The following is a 19,283-nucleotide window of genomic DNA, read 5'->3' on the forward strand; positions in this document are numbered from 1 at the left end:
TACAGGTCTGTAGCTTTGGATGTCAGTAGCGTCTAGGGTGGGTTTTTTAAGGAGAGGCTTCATGGTAGCTGTCTTAAAATCCGCTGGAATGACACCTGAGGTGTGGGAGGAGTTGATCAGGGTGGTGAGGAATGGCAAGGTGTCATGTGAGATGTCCTGGAGAAGAGAGCAGGGAATCGGGTCAAGGGAGCAGGTGGTGGCACGGTTAGATGTAACAAGTGCGTGAACGTGAGTCGGTGAGTGAGGCTGAACGTCAGAGATGTATTCTGATCCTGAACCAGAGATTTATAGCAGGAATTCAAACCTTCTGTCTTTGTGAGGATGACCTGGAGATGCCCAAGAGTTCTTTGTTGAGAGAAGGACCTGAAGAGTTGTATTGTTATTAGTTATTGATATTGTGGTTTCTCACCTCCACCTGGTGGACAACTGTCAGCACTGCAACAGGCTGCCGTTTACTCTGAGAGAGCGAACTGTCAGCTTTGCATCAGTCAATAAAAAGGGTTAATAACATCACAATATATATTGATGAGGAAGTTTATACCAGAACCACATCTGTCATAAAACGAGCAACATGTAGGTTCTGCTTTTTCTTTACAAATGACTTTTATTGTATCAAGTTCATGTTGCTCAGTTTCACAGGTCAACGTTGCTACGAATATACTTCTATATATTATTCACGATAATATTATATAATAATATTATTCACTATAATATCATATTATATAATATTATTCACTATACTATTATATATTATTCACGACAATATTACTATAAAATATTATTCACTATAATATTATATAATAATATTATTCACTATAATATCATTATATTATAATATTATATAATATTATTCACTATACTATTATATATTATTCGCGACAATATTACTATAAAATATTATTCACTATAATATTATATAATAATATTATTCACTATAATATCATTATATTATAATATTATATAATATTATTCACTATACTATTATATATTATTCACTACAATATTACTATAAAATATTATTCACTATAATATAATATTATAATTCATATTTCTTCATTCACTCTTCCCGCTTTAAACTGAGTCCAGACCAGACCACATCGACGGCTGCCCGTCCTTAATGGCACTCTTTGTGGTTTATAGTGTGTGACTGATCACATGACTCATTGCCACACAGACACGTTTCTTCTTGTGGTTTGTGCAAGCAAACATTCCCAAGTTACATAAAAGCTCATCCTGCATGCAAAGCTGCTTATTTTTATTATTATTATTATTATTATCAATATTATTTCCATAAGACAACAGTAGCTGTTTTGTGCTTCACTAGTTTGCCAGTCAGGGATGCAAATGACTTTCTCAACCAAAAGCAGAAGTTTTTCACTTAAAGGCGGAGTGATAATCCCAACCGGAGAGAGGAAACAACCAGTTCTGCTTTAAGGACATTTAATTAGAGCAGCACTCAGCAGACAGCACCGATGGCAGAGGAGGTGAACTACGCGTCCGTTGTGTTCAAATCCCACAAAAAACCACCTGAAGGTCAGTTACGCTTTCAAAGCTGCATATGAAGAACGTGACACGTTGTTGTTGTCGATCAGATCCTGAATCTTTGTCTGTGGTCTCTTCTGCTAGAATGAAGTAACATTTATAATCAAAAGTGTAACCGGGAACATGAAACATCATTTGGACCCAAACAGCAGCTGCAGGAGGAGCCAATCTCACACATTTGCATGAATGTTTTAAAATCCCACCGTTGATTATGATGAACTGCTCAATGCCAATACACAGTAAACCTATCAAATTAAAATATGGACATATTTCAATCCTATTTGAGTGCAGTTCTTAACTCATGTTGGATGAGATTTGTAAAGTAACACTGAACTGAAGCTTGACTTTAGCTTCCAGAGCACTTTTTATTACAGAGTTGCCGAGAGAAAACCTCCAAAGTACACATGGAGGTTTTCTATTTGTGTCAATTTAAATATAGATTTATCTCATATACAAACTATTTATCTTCTAAGTGTGTAAATGTAAGTAACTGTGGAGGTTCCATGGTGATGCCTGTGTGTTAGTAATGTGTTAACACCTGAAAGTCTTTACCTGCTACAGGAAGCAGTGAGGCGGCGCCGCCTCAAAAGAAAGAAGAAACCATCTACGATGAAGTGAAGGTGCAAAGCAATGGAACTGAGCAACCTGCTGACGCAAACAGTACGTTGCTTACAAAAACACAATACCTGTGGCCCCGTGGCCCGTAGTGGCCCCGACGCTTCATGATCACAGCTATTAATATCGGTGTAACAATGTTGGTCCAAACAGCCTGAGTTCATCACATCAGTGGACCTTCATGTCTTTGTGACACAAAGACAGAATATTGTAAAAGATTGTAACTTCGGTGACTGCTGAACCCTTATAAATATCTCTATTCATACTTGTTGTTCAGTCTCAGCAGAACTGTTGACAGACAAGAAAGCCAACAGCAGATTCAGCCGCTTGCAGCAGCTGCTGTGTTGTTTGGGGATTCTTTGTGTCCTTTTGCTGTCGGGCCTCATCGGCCTCTGTGTCCACGGTGAGTTTACAACCAACCAACACAATAATGGCACTTCATCTATTATTTGATATCACTTATGTCTGTAACTAGAAAATGTACGGAACCATTGATAACGACGGTGTCATGGTAGCTTGTAGAAGAGGGCTGAAAAACGCTCCAAATGTAGGAAACGTGTTGGTGAGGGAAAACTGGGACGTAATTTCAAGGGGTCGGTTGACTTTAATTGCATAAGTGAGGTGTTCCTGTATAGTTGAGATCATCATGTGTGATCATGATAGTCACTTAACTTGAAAGGGATCTGTTGTGACCTCACAGCCTTTACAAACTTAGATGTCTTTACTACAAATTTTGCAGAAATCTCCGAAGGTCAAACGCCTTCGATGCTAAATCACAACCAGACGTCTTTTATGGTGTTCCTCAAGGTTTTGGTGTGTTTTCTTTTTATTCGTGGTAAAAAAATAGTCACATTTATGTGTAATAAATGGTATCAACCCAAACATTGCTGCACAAACGTATTAGACATAATAAAGCGTTATATTTCATTCTAAGCTTCTCACAATGTTTCGTAAAGTACTTTAGCAACGTTACATAATCGGCGTATTTAGGTTCACACAGTGTCGCTGGTTTCAGTTTCATTGTGACAGCGGCTGACTGGATCCCACATTCAACACAACGATTTCCACAGCAAATCTCTTAGTCATTCACTCTTGGTGACTTCCTACCAACTGAAGGGCCACGGGGCCCATTAGGCAAATCAGAAAACACTGTGACTAATTCATGACACGTGACATGACAAGTTTTTTTGTGGTTCTAGTCTTTTCAAGGGATTTGGTGAAATGTTCAGAGAGGCTGGAAAACCAGACAGGAAAAAGCTTTCTAAAGTGGCAAATTGACAAAACCAAATATGTATTGTCAATTTTCATTTTACAGTTGCTCTGTCAAGAGATCAAGGAGAGCTGAGCCAATTAAGAGAAACCAACGACAAACTCCGCTCAGACAATACGAACCTGGAGGGCAACATCACAAACCTGACGGTGCAGCTGGACGAGGTGACGCGAAACAGCACCCACTTAAAGATCCAGAACACAAACCTGACGGTGCAGCTGGATGAGGTGATGGGAAACAACACCGACTTAAAGATCCAGAACACAAACCTGTCGACACAAAACCAGGCCCTGGTGACAGAGCAGAGAAACTGGAATAAGCTCAACGTCAGTCGAGCTCAGTGGAGCGTTGATAACTACTGCCCCAAGAATAAGAACAGTATGTTCATGTTACATTCATTTAGTCCAGAAATACTCAGTAATAATAATGATGTCATCACAGCGCAGTAATGTTTATTGGTTGGTGTCTGTTGTTCCAGAGAGAAGCTGTGAAGCTTGTCAGGATGGATGGAAAAAAAAAAAATCTTTCTGCTATGCGATCAATGACCCTGAATCTGATGGGAAGAAAACCTGGGAAGAAGCTCGAGAAGACTGCAGAGGGAAGAGTTCAGATTTAGTTGTTTTAAACAATATTGAGGAGAAGGTAAGAAAACAACACAATTATGACGTTGAAACATTGTGAGGCTGTGTGTTGAAGTATAACGTCCACTTCCTGTTTCTGTTACATCAGAAAACAATCAGAGAATACAGCTGGCCCCCACGAGGGAGCAAATACTGGCTCGGCCTGAAGGTGGAAGATGGACAATGGAAGTGGGTCGATGGAACTGATCTGAGTGGAAGGTAAGAGACTCGTTCATAAAGACATTGAATCTCACAATCGACCAGTCTTGATCCAAACATCACGTTCTCTCCTCAGCGACTGGATAGTCGATCCTGTTCCAGGTCACTGTGCAGTTTCTGTCCACAAAACAGAAAAATGGCGTTCAGTGAGCTGTGATGAGAAGAACCGATGGATCTGCAGAAAAGACGCTTTGTCTGTTTAACATCCAGATGAAATGCAAAATGCCTTTTTAACTCATTCACATCTCCGATCGTGATCCGTGCAGCTATTTAAAAATGTACAACCGTCTCACAGCAGTGTGTGGATCGTGTGATTCGTGTACATGGGCACACGTTGTAAATGTTTGGGTTGTTTCTCAGGATGACTTCAAACTTACTTATTTATGTTGAAGGTATCGTTTGTACCTGCAGCACTTTTTTTAAACAGGAGACATTAAGCTTCAAAACTAACGTTAGCTTTAGACGTCTAAAGGTAGGCTAACGTTTTTTTCCTCTAAAGCTAATTTTTTCTCTAAAGCCAACGTTGTTGTTTTTTTTTGTTTTTTTTCGAACATGTGAAAGAAATAACAACATAAATTGAAATAATGTAAAGAAAAGGAAAAACAACAACAAAAAAACAAAAACAAACAAACAACAAACAAGAATAATAACAAAATCAGAGTAACATTTTTTTTTTTTTTTTTTTTTTTTTACCAGTAATAAAACTAAATATTTAAACATTTTAACATGTCCGAAAAGGAGTAGTAGGAAGAATTACTTATTTAATACTACCCCTTCTCCATTTTCAAACTTTATCACATTGAATCCTTTTTAATCTATTTCATAATATATAGTTTAGACATTTGCCTAGACACTTTTCCTTCTTCTTCTTTTTTTTTTTCTTTTTTTTTAGTACATCTTTATAATCAGTGATTATGGCTTCCTTCTTCCTCTCTGTACTTTATGAAAATTCCTTCTTTATACATCTTTTTAAACTGAATCGGACTTGTACATTGCCTCAGCTCCACACTCACAGTCTTACCCCCCGGATTGAAATACAGAAACTTTTCATTGTGGTACGCACAATAACAGTTTTCAAATCTGTTTTCCCCCTCAGATTATAACCCCCTTCTCTATTGAAGAATAGTCTTTGTAAATTACCAGGTAATAAATTATTTTTTGCTTTGAACATTATTTGTGCCGTTTTTAATTCTACAATATCAATGAATTTTATTATTTTTGACTTTAAAAAAAAAAATTTGTGTGGTCTCAATATTCAGCTTTGTGAACTATTCTTATAGCTCTTTTTTGAAGTATAGTTAGTGATTGCAATGTAGATTTATATGTGTTTCCCCAGACTTCTGCGCAGTAAATGAAATATGGCAAAACCAGGGAACAGTATAGAATATGTAGTGACTTGTGATCCAGAATATGCTTAGCTTTGCTCAATATTGAAATGCTTCTTGACAGTTTAGATTGTACATGTTTTATGTGAGATTTCCAATTGATCTTGTCATCTATTATCACACCAAGAAATTTAATTTCATGCACTCTTTCAATGTCCACTCCCCCTATCTTTATCTTTACTTGAGAATGTATATTAAAATTACAAAAGACTATGAATTTAGTCTTGGACAAATTTAGTGACAATTTATTTTTTGTCAAACCAGCCTTTTATCTTGTCCATTTCAAGGGTTATCACCTCTAATAGTCTCTGCAGATGAGCCCCAGTCTCTGCAGATGAGCCTCATCTTGTGTTTTTTTGTCTAAAGCTAACGTTTTGTTTTTCATCCAAGACTAACGTTTTTTTCATCTAAACTAACGTTGTTTTGCGTCTAAAGCTAACATTTTTTTCATCTAAACTAACGTTGTTTTGGACTTAATATCGTCCGACTGAGAGAAAACAAATGTGTTGCAGGCATGAACAAGATTTCCATCTGGAATAAATGAGTTGAAATTCACGCTGACCATCACAAACAAAATGGAACATTTGTGTTCATCACATACAAATCAATAGATTCCCATTTTGTGACACTTTCCCAGCCTGTCGTGTGAATGTTGCAGCGTAAAGATGTGAACCTTCAACGAGTCAGAGGGTAATTGAGGAAGTTGTACAGGACTGGTGAGGGTGAGACAGAAGCTGGTTGTAACATCGACACCATCACAACCTCAATGCAGAAGTGCAGTAAGACCATACCGGACCAGACCCCCTCTGAGAGCCCTGTTATGTGTGATGCTTTAACATGAAGTCTACACTCTGGGAAGATCAGCTTGGATTTATGTTCTCTTGTCAGAATAAAATGAGGAAGAATGAAGAAGGAAATAGTATGGTAATGAAAGGCAGTCAAGGCTTCCTGTAGCCGCTAACCAAACGGCTACAAGTGTCTTCATGTCACATAACCAGCCGTGCCGGTCTTCTTGCCTCTCCGTCTGATCTCCTGTAGCTGCCAGACCTAAGTAAAGACTCTGCTCATCTCCTGAGTTGTGCTTTTAAATCCTGTTTGTGCTGAAATAATAAGAAGCAATACCGTTGGCTGGTGGATTAGCTGCGTAACAACACAAATATACTGTTAATAAATGCTGTAAATGTCAAGACTTTTAAAATAGATCCGCATATGAATAAACACAATTACACACAGACACACTTTGTCTCTTCTTTGCATCATTTCAGTCATAAGCATTGACTATGTTGTAATATTTGTTGTTTATTCTGTTGACATGGGGAGGAGGATGTATCTGGTGGAGGAAGATCCTCCTCAGTGTCTCTGAGGTTAAGTCAGATTTGAATAAACTACATAAAGCACTTCCTCAAGAATTTGTACTGCTGACAAAAAATATAATGACAAGGAACTTTCTACCTGAATGATTTCCTGGTAGACAAAACAGAAATGACATCCTAAACAAATTTGACAAAAAGACAATTAAACTTAGAACAATGTCTACCATTCCCTATATATCACCCAAATAAAAAGAAACACGCTTCAAAATCACGAACAACATTTCTTCCTCTCAGGAATGCATTTTACTTTGATGTTAAGCTGCGTTCGCTTTGTGAGAATGTTGAAGCTATTTACTTTTCTCACGTCATATTGTACAGAAGTTATGGTTTCATATTCACAACTGGATAAGAAGGAAAATCTCATTACTTCCAGCTGCTATTTCTAAAGATAATATACATTTGGTATGAACTCTGCTGTAATGTAATTCTATGTCTTGCACATTTTTCATTGACAGGAATAGAATCCTGAAATCATCCCCCAAATTTATTGTTTTCATAAGTGAATTAAAAATATACTTGAAATCCTTAAAAATACTTAAACATTTGTATAATGTTATAAGAGAATTTCCCACTGATCTGAATGGCAGCACTAGGCAGAGCTTGTACAATATGTATGATATTAAATTTTGTTTCTTGTCTCCCTTTTGATCTTTAAAAAAAAAGTGTCTTTGAGGTTTCTTCCTGTTTGACCTGTTAAGAGGTTTTTAGGGCGTATTCCTGACCGGGTGGATCCAGGACTCAGGATGTGGGACTCAAGATCCAGGATTTAGGTTGTGGGATGCAGGATCAAGGAGTCAGGTTGTGGGACTCAGGATCCAGGTTGTGGGACTCAGGTTCCAGGACTCAGGTTGTGGGACTCAGGATCCAGGACTCAGATTTGTGGGACTCAGGATCCAGGAGACTGGAGAGGGTTAGGGGATGGAGGAGGGAAGAGGGAGGAAGGGAGGGAGGAGACTGGAGAGGGTTAGGGGATGGAGGAGGGAAGAGGGAGGAAGGGAGGGAGGAGACTGGAAGGAAGGGCAGGGAGGGAGGAAGGAGAGGCACACTGGAAAGCGTGGTGATGAGATGGGAAAAGATCAGAGAGAGGCGGTGATGTCATCTCCAAGGTTAACTCTTTCACCACCTTCATCCAGTTGATGGGAAGAGACCCAAACAGACAGAAAGCAGATAGAAGCATGTGATGACATCTGCCGCCTCTCCTCTTACTTTACTTATATTCCTCTATAAAAATATTCCTTTTTAGGGGGAAAACAAGTCGGTGAGTGAGGCTGAACGTCAGAGATGTATTCTGATCCTGAACCAGAGATTAACAGCAGGAATTCAAACCTTCTGTGTTTGTGAGGATGACCTGGAGATGCCCAAGAGTTCTTTGTTGAGAGAAGGACCTGAAGAATTGTTTTGTATTGTTATTAGTTATTGATATTGTGGTTTCTCACCTCCACCTGGTGGACAACTGTCAGCACTGCAACAGGCTGCCGTTTACTCTGAGAGAACTGTCAGCTTTGCATCAGTCAATAAAAAGGGTTAATAACATCACAATATATATTGATGAGGAAGTTTAGACCAGAGATCAACATCTGTCATAAAACGAGCAACATGTAGGTTCTGCTTTTTATTTACAAATGACTTTTATTGTATCAAGTTCATGTTGCTCAGTTTCACAGGTCAACGTTGCTACAAATATACTTCTATATATTATTCACTATAATATTATATAATAATATTATTCTATTGTATAATATCATATTATATAATATTATTCACTATACTATTATATATTATTCACTACAATATTACTATAAAATATTATTCACTATAATATTATATTATAATTGTCGGGACCTCCCCATTAGGACTACACAACGCGGCCTAGAGAAGCCGTCACATGCAGTCAGGACAAAGGAACAAAGGAGATAAAAAACTACAACCACCATTTTAGTTTCACTTCTCACCGAGGTGCGAAGTGTAACGTCACACAACTGGTGCCCTATTGGCTGACAACCACAGGTACCCCAGGGGGTCCCCGGGAGCAGCCGTGAGCTATATAAACCGGCGCTGCCTTAAGGACTTCCTCTCTCCACCGTAACACACGTTACAACAGGTGGTGAACGTTACGTCTGCAGCGTTTTCCTTTGTCCTAGGCCACAGTCTTTTCCCCAAGCTCGCCGGACGAGCAACAGACTGATTTCCTTCTCTTTTTCTCTACTCGCTTTATTTTTCTTTTGTTTTTATCATTTTGGATCCTGAGGAGACCGCCGCGATCGCGCGACTCCCCTGTTTACCCACGGAAGGAAGAAAAAAAATGTCTTCGTCCCAGCTGCCAGCAGAACGATAACTTCTAACGACCCGTTTTTGTCTGAAGTCAACTGACTAAATCGCCGAGCCCCGCGATTTTATTGTTGCCTGCAGAAGGGAGAAAACACTAACTGTTTTCTTCAACTAATTGGATCCGCGAGGAGGATAACTTCTACGACCCAAACTCGCCTGGATTCAGCCGCTCGTCTGTAGTTAGGTAATAAGGTTTTGTTAATTGCAGTGTTATTGATTGTGATCATTATTACTGATTTTAATAAATCTTATTATATTATAACTAGCGGTCTCTTGTGCTTGTTGTGTATATGTCACTGGATAACAGCAGGTTGTGAAGGCTAGTGCTCGAATTTCACGCCTTTTTAATTGTTTGATTGTTTTATACTTCTATGCCAATGATCACGATGATTGGCATGTGAGTATAAAACCTTTTATATTGAGACTGAATACAGTTTTAGGTTACCTTTACCTGATCCCTGGGTGGTGCCCTGTTTATTCATGATTATATCATGATAATATATTAAATATAATTATTAATATCGATAATCATATTGACATTAATAATTAGCTGTTGATAACCAAATCTGCACCTGCTACTACCACAACATAATTGTCGCCCCATGTGAGGCCTTCTTAAACCAGCTTTATCCAGAGATTTATGCACAATAACCTGAGAGGTATAGTAATAATAATAGTAATAGTAATTATTATTATTATTAACATGATTATTTAGAAATCGATTTTCAAGGATCGATTTGGTTGTTTACTATTACTATTACTATTTGCCAAGCAAGTACAGTTGAGGGTTGCATATGCATGTTGTGATTAGCTATTTATTGTTTAACAACAATACTAACAAACGCAGGGTTAGGGATACTAAGACTCGTTATAACACTGTTATCACTCACCAGAGGTGCTAGAGACACCTCACTGTCAGTCCACAGGCTGTAGAAGTGTAGTAACATTTCCATTGTAAGTCACAGGTCGACGCCGCTCACCTGTGCACCCACATCAGCATAACAACAAATACATTCTTTTTCACTGTTAAAACCAAACAAGTGAAGCCACCGGGTTCTGCCTTTTACTAGAGGTAAAATGAGCAACTACGCCCCGAAAGAACAAGGAGCTGATGGTCCCCAGGTATCAGTCGACGCAGACCTGCAGGATGCGGTCGCTGGTCTCCTCCAGCTGTCCCTTGGGGACAGGGAGAACCTCAATCACTATAATATAGTGACATGCAATGATCAACTGCAGGAGCTTGTTGATTATGTTAATCACCCGTCAGGGAAGACACTGTGCACAACCACTGACGTGCTGGGTCAAATCTGCCTCCTGTCTCAGCGCAGAGCACAGCTGCAGAGATCTGAAGACACGGAGCGATCTGACCAACTGGGTCGGATAAACACTGACCTGCGGCAAGAAATGGCCACCATAAGAGAGGAAAGAGAAGCATTAAAAGAGCAAAAGGCTTGTCTCCTCCACCAGGTTCAAACGGCAAACACGAAAGCCATGCGTTATTTAGATGCCCTGCACACCGCAGAGTCTGAGTTTTTGTCCTACAATAACGAGTGGTTGAAGTTTAAACCAGAATGCCCTCCCTCAGCAGTCTCGTCCAGTCACTGTGATTCAGGCTTCCCCGACTCCCACTCTTTTTGTAGTGAAAATACGACTCCCCCGCCATGCAGAAGATGGGAACAGTTACCAGCGGACAAAAAGTCCTTAAGACAAGCTCCACTACGAGACAGCGGTAACGGCTACGCAGCTCCCCATGACTCTGTCACAGATAGCAAAGAAACCACCTCCAAAATCGTTCTATTTTTGGAACAAACCTGTAAATTGCGACGCGCCCCCACCACCTAGCTTAGTCTCGCCTTCACCAGGAAGGACGCCACAGTGCCCCCGCTTTGAAGAGCTTGAGAGCATAGCTAAAGATATTCAACCTTTTGATCCCGACAACTCGAACCATAATATTGACAAATATTTGAGTGAGTTAGACAACCACCTGATTGACCTACCCCAGGCCTCCTCGCGTGAGAAGCTCAGGCTAGTCTGGAAGACCACAACCAGACATGTCTACAGTTTCATAGAAACACTCGCACCCGGAACCTGGGACCGATACCCCAGGGAGTATAGCCGGTACTGGGATCATGCTTTCGCCACGCACGGTGCCCTCGCCATTCTACACAAGAAGCAGGAACCACCCAGGGAGTACTATAGGCGCTTCAGGGCCGCCTATGCTCAGGGCCGTAACTCCCCAGGAGTGGAGGAGGAGCCGGCCTTCAAAGCTTTCTTTCTGCATAACCTACACGAAAGCGTGCGCTACGATGTCACCCTGCACTGCAGGACACACCGCCTCTCCATGCAAGACGTTTGTAATTACGCACAGATGACTTGGGAAAACCACGTAGCGCGCAGAATTAAAAGAAAGCCCGCTAACTCCGATACATCTGCTGCCTTAAAACATAGCTCTCATAACAGCGTGAAGGGGGGTGGCGAGAGACGGGGTGGAGACTTCGACCACCCCCGTCATGCCCACCAACTGCGTCGAGATGGGCACCCACATGGAGAGACGACTCTCCCACTGCATCTCTTCAACCATCCCGAGGGTGTCAGTGCGGCGACTGCCCATACGGTACACCAGTACGTGACTGACATACACAACCACCTCCGGGCCACATCCTCAGGGGCCCAGACGAACCTCGAGACCAGCAGTAAGGGGGCATACTACGACCAGGAAAGATCTCACACAGAGTATGAAGTAGGCGATATGGTATTCTATTTCTTGGTCACCAAGCCAGCTGGGGTCCCTAGAGAATTCCTCCCAAGCTGGTCGGGGCCCTTCGAGATTGTCGGAAAGCGATTCCCAGTAGCTTACCGCATCAGGGTCTCAAAACCTACGCACCCATCTGCATACAAGTGGGTTCATGAAAATCAGATCAAACCCTACAAACCTCTCGCACCCCTTAGAGAGACCTCAATCGCCACACCCGAAAGGGGGAGGCAGCCTCCCTCCCACAAGGGAGAAGACTCATCATAGTCACATTAGGATGTAACCGCATGCACTAACACCTAAACATCAACTTTTTCATGATACACAAAACTCTGGTGTGTTGCAGGATGCATCTCCCTTGGATCGTTGGCATTCTCCTCGGCCTGCGAGTCACCCTGTCCACGGAGGTGGTCGAGCCAGGACCACCAACCGGCATCGTCCTGCAGGGGACACCCGGACTACTAATCACCCATTACGGTACGACGCGGAGATTGAGATCATAGAGGCATTCATTGGCCACAATCTAACGAGTGATAAAACCTTCCAACAATCACTTCTGGTTGAAGGAACAAAACTAGTGCTGTTCACCCTCAAACCGACGGGACTCACTACTACACCCTTTAACCACATAAGTAGACCGATACTCTACCAAGGAAACCCGGTCAGCGCAACTGCACTCGGGCTCCTGCTTAGTGGCTGGATCATTACCACGATTATAGCATTATGTACAAACACCTGCAGAAGCTGCAAGCTACACTGGACTCCCTTCTGTTCGTATCGCCACGCTTCACACACATCCCACAGGCTAACTCTCAACCGAATGAAATGATAATGCTGATGTTTGTGTAAATTGTGCCTTAGTGATGTTTAATATAGGTTAGATGGTTAGAAGTCTCTGCCCAGACGTTGCCTCAATCTCTGTCCAGACTTTGCCTCAATCTCTGTCCAGACAATGCCTCCATCAAAGTTATGGACTTTAACCTGAATGAACTGTTTAACCTCTTTTCCATGGAATATACAGACTGTTTGGACTCCCACGTGTTTCAAGGAATACATGGACTGTTCCGCTAACACACACACGCACACATACACCGTCCCCCACACGTATCCTCCGCCAGCTGTTTCCGTCTCCGGACGCTGAGGACATAGCTCCATCTGGTGGCTGCACCCGGCCATCTCTCCCTCTCTCTCTCCCTCTCTCGCTACTCCATCTGACGTCAGTGGCTCCGCCCCTGAACGCTGTGAGGAATCGCTCCATCTGGTGGTCGCGCCCGGCCATATCTCTCTCTCTCTCTACACACACACGCACACACACACACACACACACACACACACACACAAACGCACACGCACTCCACGTGTGTCTCTTCCTTTGTTTAGCTTAGCTTTGTGTGTTAGGTAGTTGGGTAATAGGGTTTTGTTAATTGCAGTGTTATTGATTGTGATCATTATTACTGATTTTAATAAATCTTATTATATTATAACTAGCGGTCTCTTGTGCTTGTTGTGTATATGTCACTGGATAACAGCAGGTTGTGAAGGCTAGTGCTCGAATTTCACGCCTTTTTAATTGTTCGATTGTTTTATACTTCTATGCCAATGATCACGATGATTGGCATGTGAGTGTAAAACATTTTATATTGAGACTGAATACAGTTTTAGGTTATCTTTTCCCTGATCCCAGGGTGGTGCCCCGTTTATTCATGATTATATCATGATAATATATTAAATATAATTTATAATATCAATAATCATATTGACATTAATAATTAGCTGTTGATAACCAAATCTGCTCCTGCTACTACCACAACATAATCCATATTTCTTCATTCACTCTTCCCCCTTTAAACTGAGTCCAGACCAGACCACATCGACGGCTGCCCGTCCTTAACGGCACTCTTTGTGGTTTATAGTGTGAGACTGAAAAAAGAGTCATTGCCACACAGACACGTTTCTTCTTGTGGTTTGTGCATGCAAACATTCCCAAGTTACATAAAAGCTTATCCTGCTTGCATATTATTATTATTATTATTATTATTATTATTATTATTATTATTATTATTATTATTATTATTATTATTATCAATATTATTTCCATAAGACAACAGTAGCTGTTTTGTGCTTCACTAGTTTGCCAGTCAGGGATGCAAATTACTTTCTCAACCAAAAGCAGAAGTTTTTCACTTCAAGGCGGTGTGATAATCTCAACCGGAGAGAGGAAACAACCAGTTCTGCTTTAAGGACATTTAATTAGAGCAGCACTCAGCAGACAGCACCGATGGCAGAGGAGGTGAACTACGCGTCCGTTGTGTTCAAATCCCACAAAAAACCACCTAAAGGTCAGTTACGCTTTCAAAGCTGCATATGAAGAATGTGACACGTTGTTGTTGTCGATCCTGAATCTTTGTCTGTGGTCTCTTCTGCTAGAATGAAGTAACATTTATAATCAAAAGTAGATGCAGGAGGAGCCAATCTCACACATTTGCATGAATGTTTTAAAATCCCACCATTGATTATGATGAACTGCTCAATGCCAATACACAGTAAACCTAACAAACTAAAATATGGACATATTTCAATCCTATTTGAGTGCAGTTCTTAACTCATGTTGGATGAGATTTGTAAAGTAACACTGAACTGAAGCTTGACTTTAGATCTAGAGCACTTTTTATTTCAGAGTTGCCGAGAGAAAACCTCCAAAGTACACATGGAGGTTTTCTATTTGTGTCAATTTAAATATAGATTTATCTCATATACATACTATTTATCTTCTAAGTGTGTAAATGTAAGTAACTGTGGAGGTTCCATGGTGCTGCCTGTGTGTTAGTAATGTGTTGAAAGTCTTTGCCTGTTACAGGAAGCAGTGAGGCGGCGCCGCCTCAAAAGAAAGAAGAAACCATCTACGATGAAGTGAAGGTGCAAAGCAATGGAACTGAGCAATCTGCCTACGCAAACAGTACGTTGCTTACAAAAACACAATACCTGTGGCCCTGTGGCCCGTAGTGGCCCCGTGGCCTGGACGCTTCATGATCACAGCTATTAAGGTCGTTGTAACAACGTTGGTCCAAACCGATAGGAGGATTCAGCAGCCTGAGTTCTTCACATCAATGGACCTTCATGTCTTTGTGACACAAAGACAGAATATTGTAAAAGATTGTAACTTCAGTGACTGCCTTGCCTTATAAATATCTCTTTTCATACTTGTTGTTCAGTCTCAGCAGAACTGTTGACAGACAAGGAAGCCAACAGCGGATTCGGCCGCTTGCAGCAGCTGCTGTGTTGTTTGGGGATTCTTTGTGTCCTTTTGCTGTCGGGCCTCATCGGCCTCTGTGTCCACGGTGAGTTTACAACCAACCAACACAATAATGGCACTTCATCTATTATTTGATATCACTTATGTCTGTAACTAGAAAATGTACGGAACCATTGATAACAACAGTGTCATGGTAGCTTGTAGAAGAGGGCTGAAAAACGCTCAAAATGTAGGAAACGTGTTGGTGAGGGAAAACTGGGACATGATTTAAAGGGGTCGGTTGACCTCTGACCTCACGGTCTATAAAAGGGAGAGTTTAACGCTGAACTCAGTATAAGTTTGAAATGATCGCCTGTTCTAAAAAGGGTGTATTTGAATATTTCTGCATAATGGGATCCATAAACAGTCTTTAATTGCATAAGTGAGGTGTTCCTGTATATTTGAGATCATCATGTGTGATAATGATAGTCACTTAACTTGAAAGGGATCTGTTGTGACCTCACAGCCTCATGAACTTTACAAACTTAGATGTCTTTACTACAAATTTTGCAGAAATCTCCGAAGGTCAAATGCCTTCGATGCTAAATCAAAGCCAGACGTCTTTTATGGTGTTCCTCAAGGTTTTGGTGTCTTACTGTTTTCTTTTTATTCATTCTTAAGTGGTAAAAAAATAGTCACATTTATGATTCAGTCTGTGTAATAAATGGTATCAACCCAAACATTGCTGCACAAACGTATGAGACATAATAAAGCGTTATACTTCATTCTTCTCACAATGTCTTGTAAAGTACTTTAGCAACGTTACATAATCAGCGTATTTAGGTTCACACAGTGTCGCTGGTTTCAGGATCACAGCGGCTGACTGGATCCCACATTCAACACAACGATTTCCACAGCAAATATCTTAGTCCTTCACTCTTGGTGACTTCCTACCAACTGAAGGGCCACGGGGCCCATTAGGCAAATCAGAAAACACTGTGACTCATTCATGACACCAAAGTTTTTTTGTGGTTCTAATCTTTTCAAGGGATTTGGTGAAATGTTCAGAGAGGCTGTAAAACCAGACAAGAAATCGCTTTCTAAAGTGGCAAATTGACAAAACCAAATATGTATTGTCAATTTTCATTTTACAGTTGCTCTGTCAAGAGATCAAGGAGAGCTGAGCCAATTAAGAGAAACCAACGATAAACTCCACTCAGACAATACGAACCTGGAGAGCAACATCACCAACCTGGCGGTGCAGCTGGATGAGGTGATGGGAAACTACACCGACTTAAAGATCCAGACCACAAACCTGACGGTGCAGCTGGATGAGGTGATGGGAAACAACACCCGCTTGAAAATCCAGACCACAGACCTGACGGTGCAGCTGGATGAGGTGACGCGAAACAACACCGACTTAAAGATCCAGAACACAAACCTGTGGACACAAAACCAGGCCCTGGTGACAGAGCAGAGAAACTGGAATAAGCTCAACGTCAGTCGAGCTCAGTGGAGCGTTGATAACTACTGCCCCAAAAAAGACAACAGTATGTTCATGTTACATTCATTTAGTCCAGAAATACTCAATAATAATAATGATGTCATCACAACGCAGTAATGTTTATTGGTTGGTGTCTGTTGTTCCAGAGAGAAGCTGTGAAGCTTGTCAGGATGGATGGAGAAACACTGAACCTTTCTGCTACGCGATCAATAACCCTTCTTTTGCTGGGCAGAAAACATGGAAAGAAGCTCGAGAAGACTGCAAAGAGAAGAGTTCAGATTTAGCTGTTGTAAACAATATTGAGGAGAAGGTAAGAAAACAACACAATTATGACATTGAAACATTGTGAGGCTGTGTGTTGAAGTATAACGTCCACTTCCTGTTTCTGTTACGTCAGAAAACAATCAGAGAATACAGCTGGGGTTCATGGAGCCAATACTGGCTCGGCCTGAAGGTGGAAGATGGACAATGGAAGTGGGTCGATGGAACTGATCTGAGTAGAAGGTAAGAGACTCGTTCATAAAGACATTGAATCTCACAATCGACCAGTCTTGATCCAAACATCACGTTCTCTCCTCAGCGACTGGATAGTCGATCCTGTTCCAGGTCACTGTGCAGTTTCTGTCCACGACAGAGAAAAATGGCTTTCAGTGAGCTGTGATCGGAGGAACCGATGGATCTGCAGAAAAGACGCTTTGTCTGTTTAACATCCAGATGAAATGCAAAATGCCTTTTTAACTCATTTACATCTCCGATCGTGATCCGTGCAGCTATTTAAAAATGTACAACCGTCTCACAGCAGTGTGTGGATCGTGTGATTCGTGTACATGTTTGGGTTGTTTCTCAGGATGACTTCAAACTTATTTATTTATGTTGAAGGTATCGTTTGTACCTGCAGCACTTTTTTTTAAACAGGAGACATTAAGCTTCAAAACTAACGTTAGCTTTAGACGTCTAAAGGTAGGCTAACGATTTTTTCCTCTAAAGCTAGTTTTTTTCTCTAAAGCCAATGTTGTTGTTTTTTCGTCTAAAGCTAACATTTTGTTTTCTATCTAAGACTAACGTTTTTTCTTCTAAACTAACTTTTTTTTTGTCTAAAGCTAATGATGTTTTTGTGTCTAAAGCTAACTTTTTTTTTCATCTAAACTAACGTTGGTTTGGACTTAAAATCGTCCGACTGAGAGAAAACAAATGTGTTGCAGGCATGAACAAGATTTCCATCTGGAATAAATTAGTTGAAATTCGCGCTGAGCGTCACAAACAAAATGGAACATTTGTGTTCATCACGTACAAATCAATAGATTCCCATTTTGTGACACTTTCCCAGCCTGTCGTGTGACTGTTGCAGCGTAAAGATGTGAACCTTCAACGAGTCAGACGGTAATTGAGGAAGTTGTACAGGACTGGTGAGGGTGAGACAGAAGCTGGTTTTAACATCGACACCATCACAACCTTAAAGCAGAAGTGCAGTAAGACAGACCTGAGGTCCAGACCCCCTCTGAGAGCCCTGAAACAGACCTGCAGCAGTATTTTAAACATTTTTAAAGCAGTGAGGAAACTATAGTGGTCATGTGTGTGCATGTGGACGTGATATATCTGGATATCTGGACATGTTCCACGATGTTCTGTGTGATGCTTTAACATGAAGTCTTGTCTTTGCTCAACACCCTGGGAAGATCAGCTTGGATGCATCTTCTCTTGTCAGAATAAAATGAGGAAGAATGAAGAAGGAAATAGTGTGGTAATGAAAGGCAGTCGAGGCTTCCTGTAGCCGCTAACCAAACGGCTACAAGTGTCTTCATGTCACATAACCAGCCGCGCCGGTCTTCTTGCCTCTCCGTCTGATCTCCTGTAGCTGCCAGACCTAAGTAAAGACTCTGCTCATCTCCTGAGTTGTGCTTTTAAATCCTGTTTGTGCCGAAATAATAAGAAGCAGTACCGTTGGCTGGTGGATTAGCTGCGTAACAACACAAATATACTGTTAATAAATGCTGTAAATGTCAAGACTTTTAAAATAGATCTGCATATGAATAAACACAATTACACACAGACACACTTTGTCTCTTCTTTGCATCATTTCAGTCATAAGCATTGACTATGTTGTAATATTTGTTGTTTATTCTGTTGACATGGGGAGGAGGATGTATCTGGTGGAGGAAGATCCTCCTCAGTGTCTCCGAGGTCAAGTCAGATATTAATAAACTACATAAAGCACTTCCTCAAGAATTTACACTGCTGACAAAAAAATATAATTACAAGGAACTTTCTACCTGAATGATTTCCTGGTAGACAAAACAGAAATTACATCCTAAACAAATTTGATAAAAAGACAATTAAACTTAGAACAATGTCTACCATTCCCTATATATCACCCAAATAAAAAGAAACACGCTTCAAAATCGCAAACAACATTTCTCCCTCTCAGGAATGCGTTTTACTTTGA

General features: G+C 40.9%; 2 protein-coding genes across 3 annotated transcripts; both read left to right on the forward strand.

The window, feature by feature from the left end:
* The first annotated feature begins 1,436 nt into the window (after positions 1–1,436).
* On the forward strand, positions 1,437–5,058 carry LOC311024672 (uncharacterized protein). 2 transcript variants are annotated; one of them, XM_084027191.1, is made up of 8 exons: positions 1,437–1,533; positions 2,104–2,202; positions 2,435–2,560; positions 3,473–3,591; positions 3,655–3,805; positions 3,906–4,069; positions 4,157–4,266; positions 4,343–5,058. In XM_084027191.1, the coding sequence occupies exons 1-8, from the start codon at positions 1,473–1,475 to the stop codon at positions 4,467–4,469; spliced, it is 957 nt and encodes a 318-aa protein (XP_083883317.1). In that variant the 5' UTR covers positions 1,437–1,472; the 3' UTR covers positions 4,470–5,058. The 2 variants fall into 2 exon arrangements, with proteins under 2 accessions (XP_083883317.1, XP_083883316.1); XM_084027190.1 differs by having other exon boundaries at positions 3,473–3,805; positions 4,343–5,052.
* A 9,249-nt stretch (positions 5,059–14,307) lies between these two features.
* Positions 14,308–18,880, forward strand: LOC311024669 (uncharacterized protein). The gene is made up of 7 exons (XM_084027186.1): positions 14,308–14,443; positions 14,962–15,060; positions 15,317–15,442; positions 16,491–16,885; positions 16,980–17,150; positions 17,238–17,344; positions 17,421–18,880. Exons 1-7 carry the CDS (start codon positions 14,383–14,385, stop codon positions 17,545–17,547), a joined length of 1,086 nt encoding a protein of 361 aa, XP_083883312.1. The 5' UTR covers positions 14,308–14,382; the 3' UTR covers positions 17,548–18,880.
* The last annotated feature ends 403 nt before the right edge of the window (positions 18,881–19,283 follow it).

Source organism: Eutrigla gurnardus (assembly GCF_963514095.1).
Source record: "Eutrigla gurnardus genome assembly, chromosome: 14".
NCBI classification, from domain to species: domain Eukaryota; kingdom Metazoa; phylum Chordata; class Actinopteri; order Perciformes; family Triglidae; genus Eutrigla; species Eutrigla gurnardus.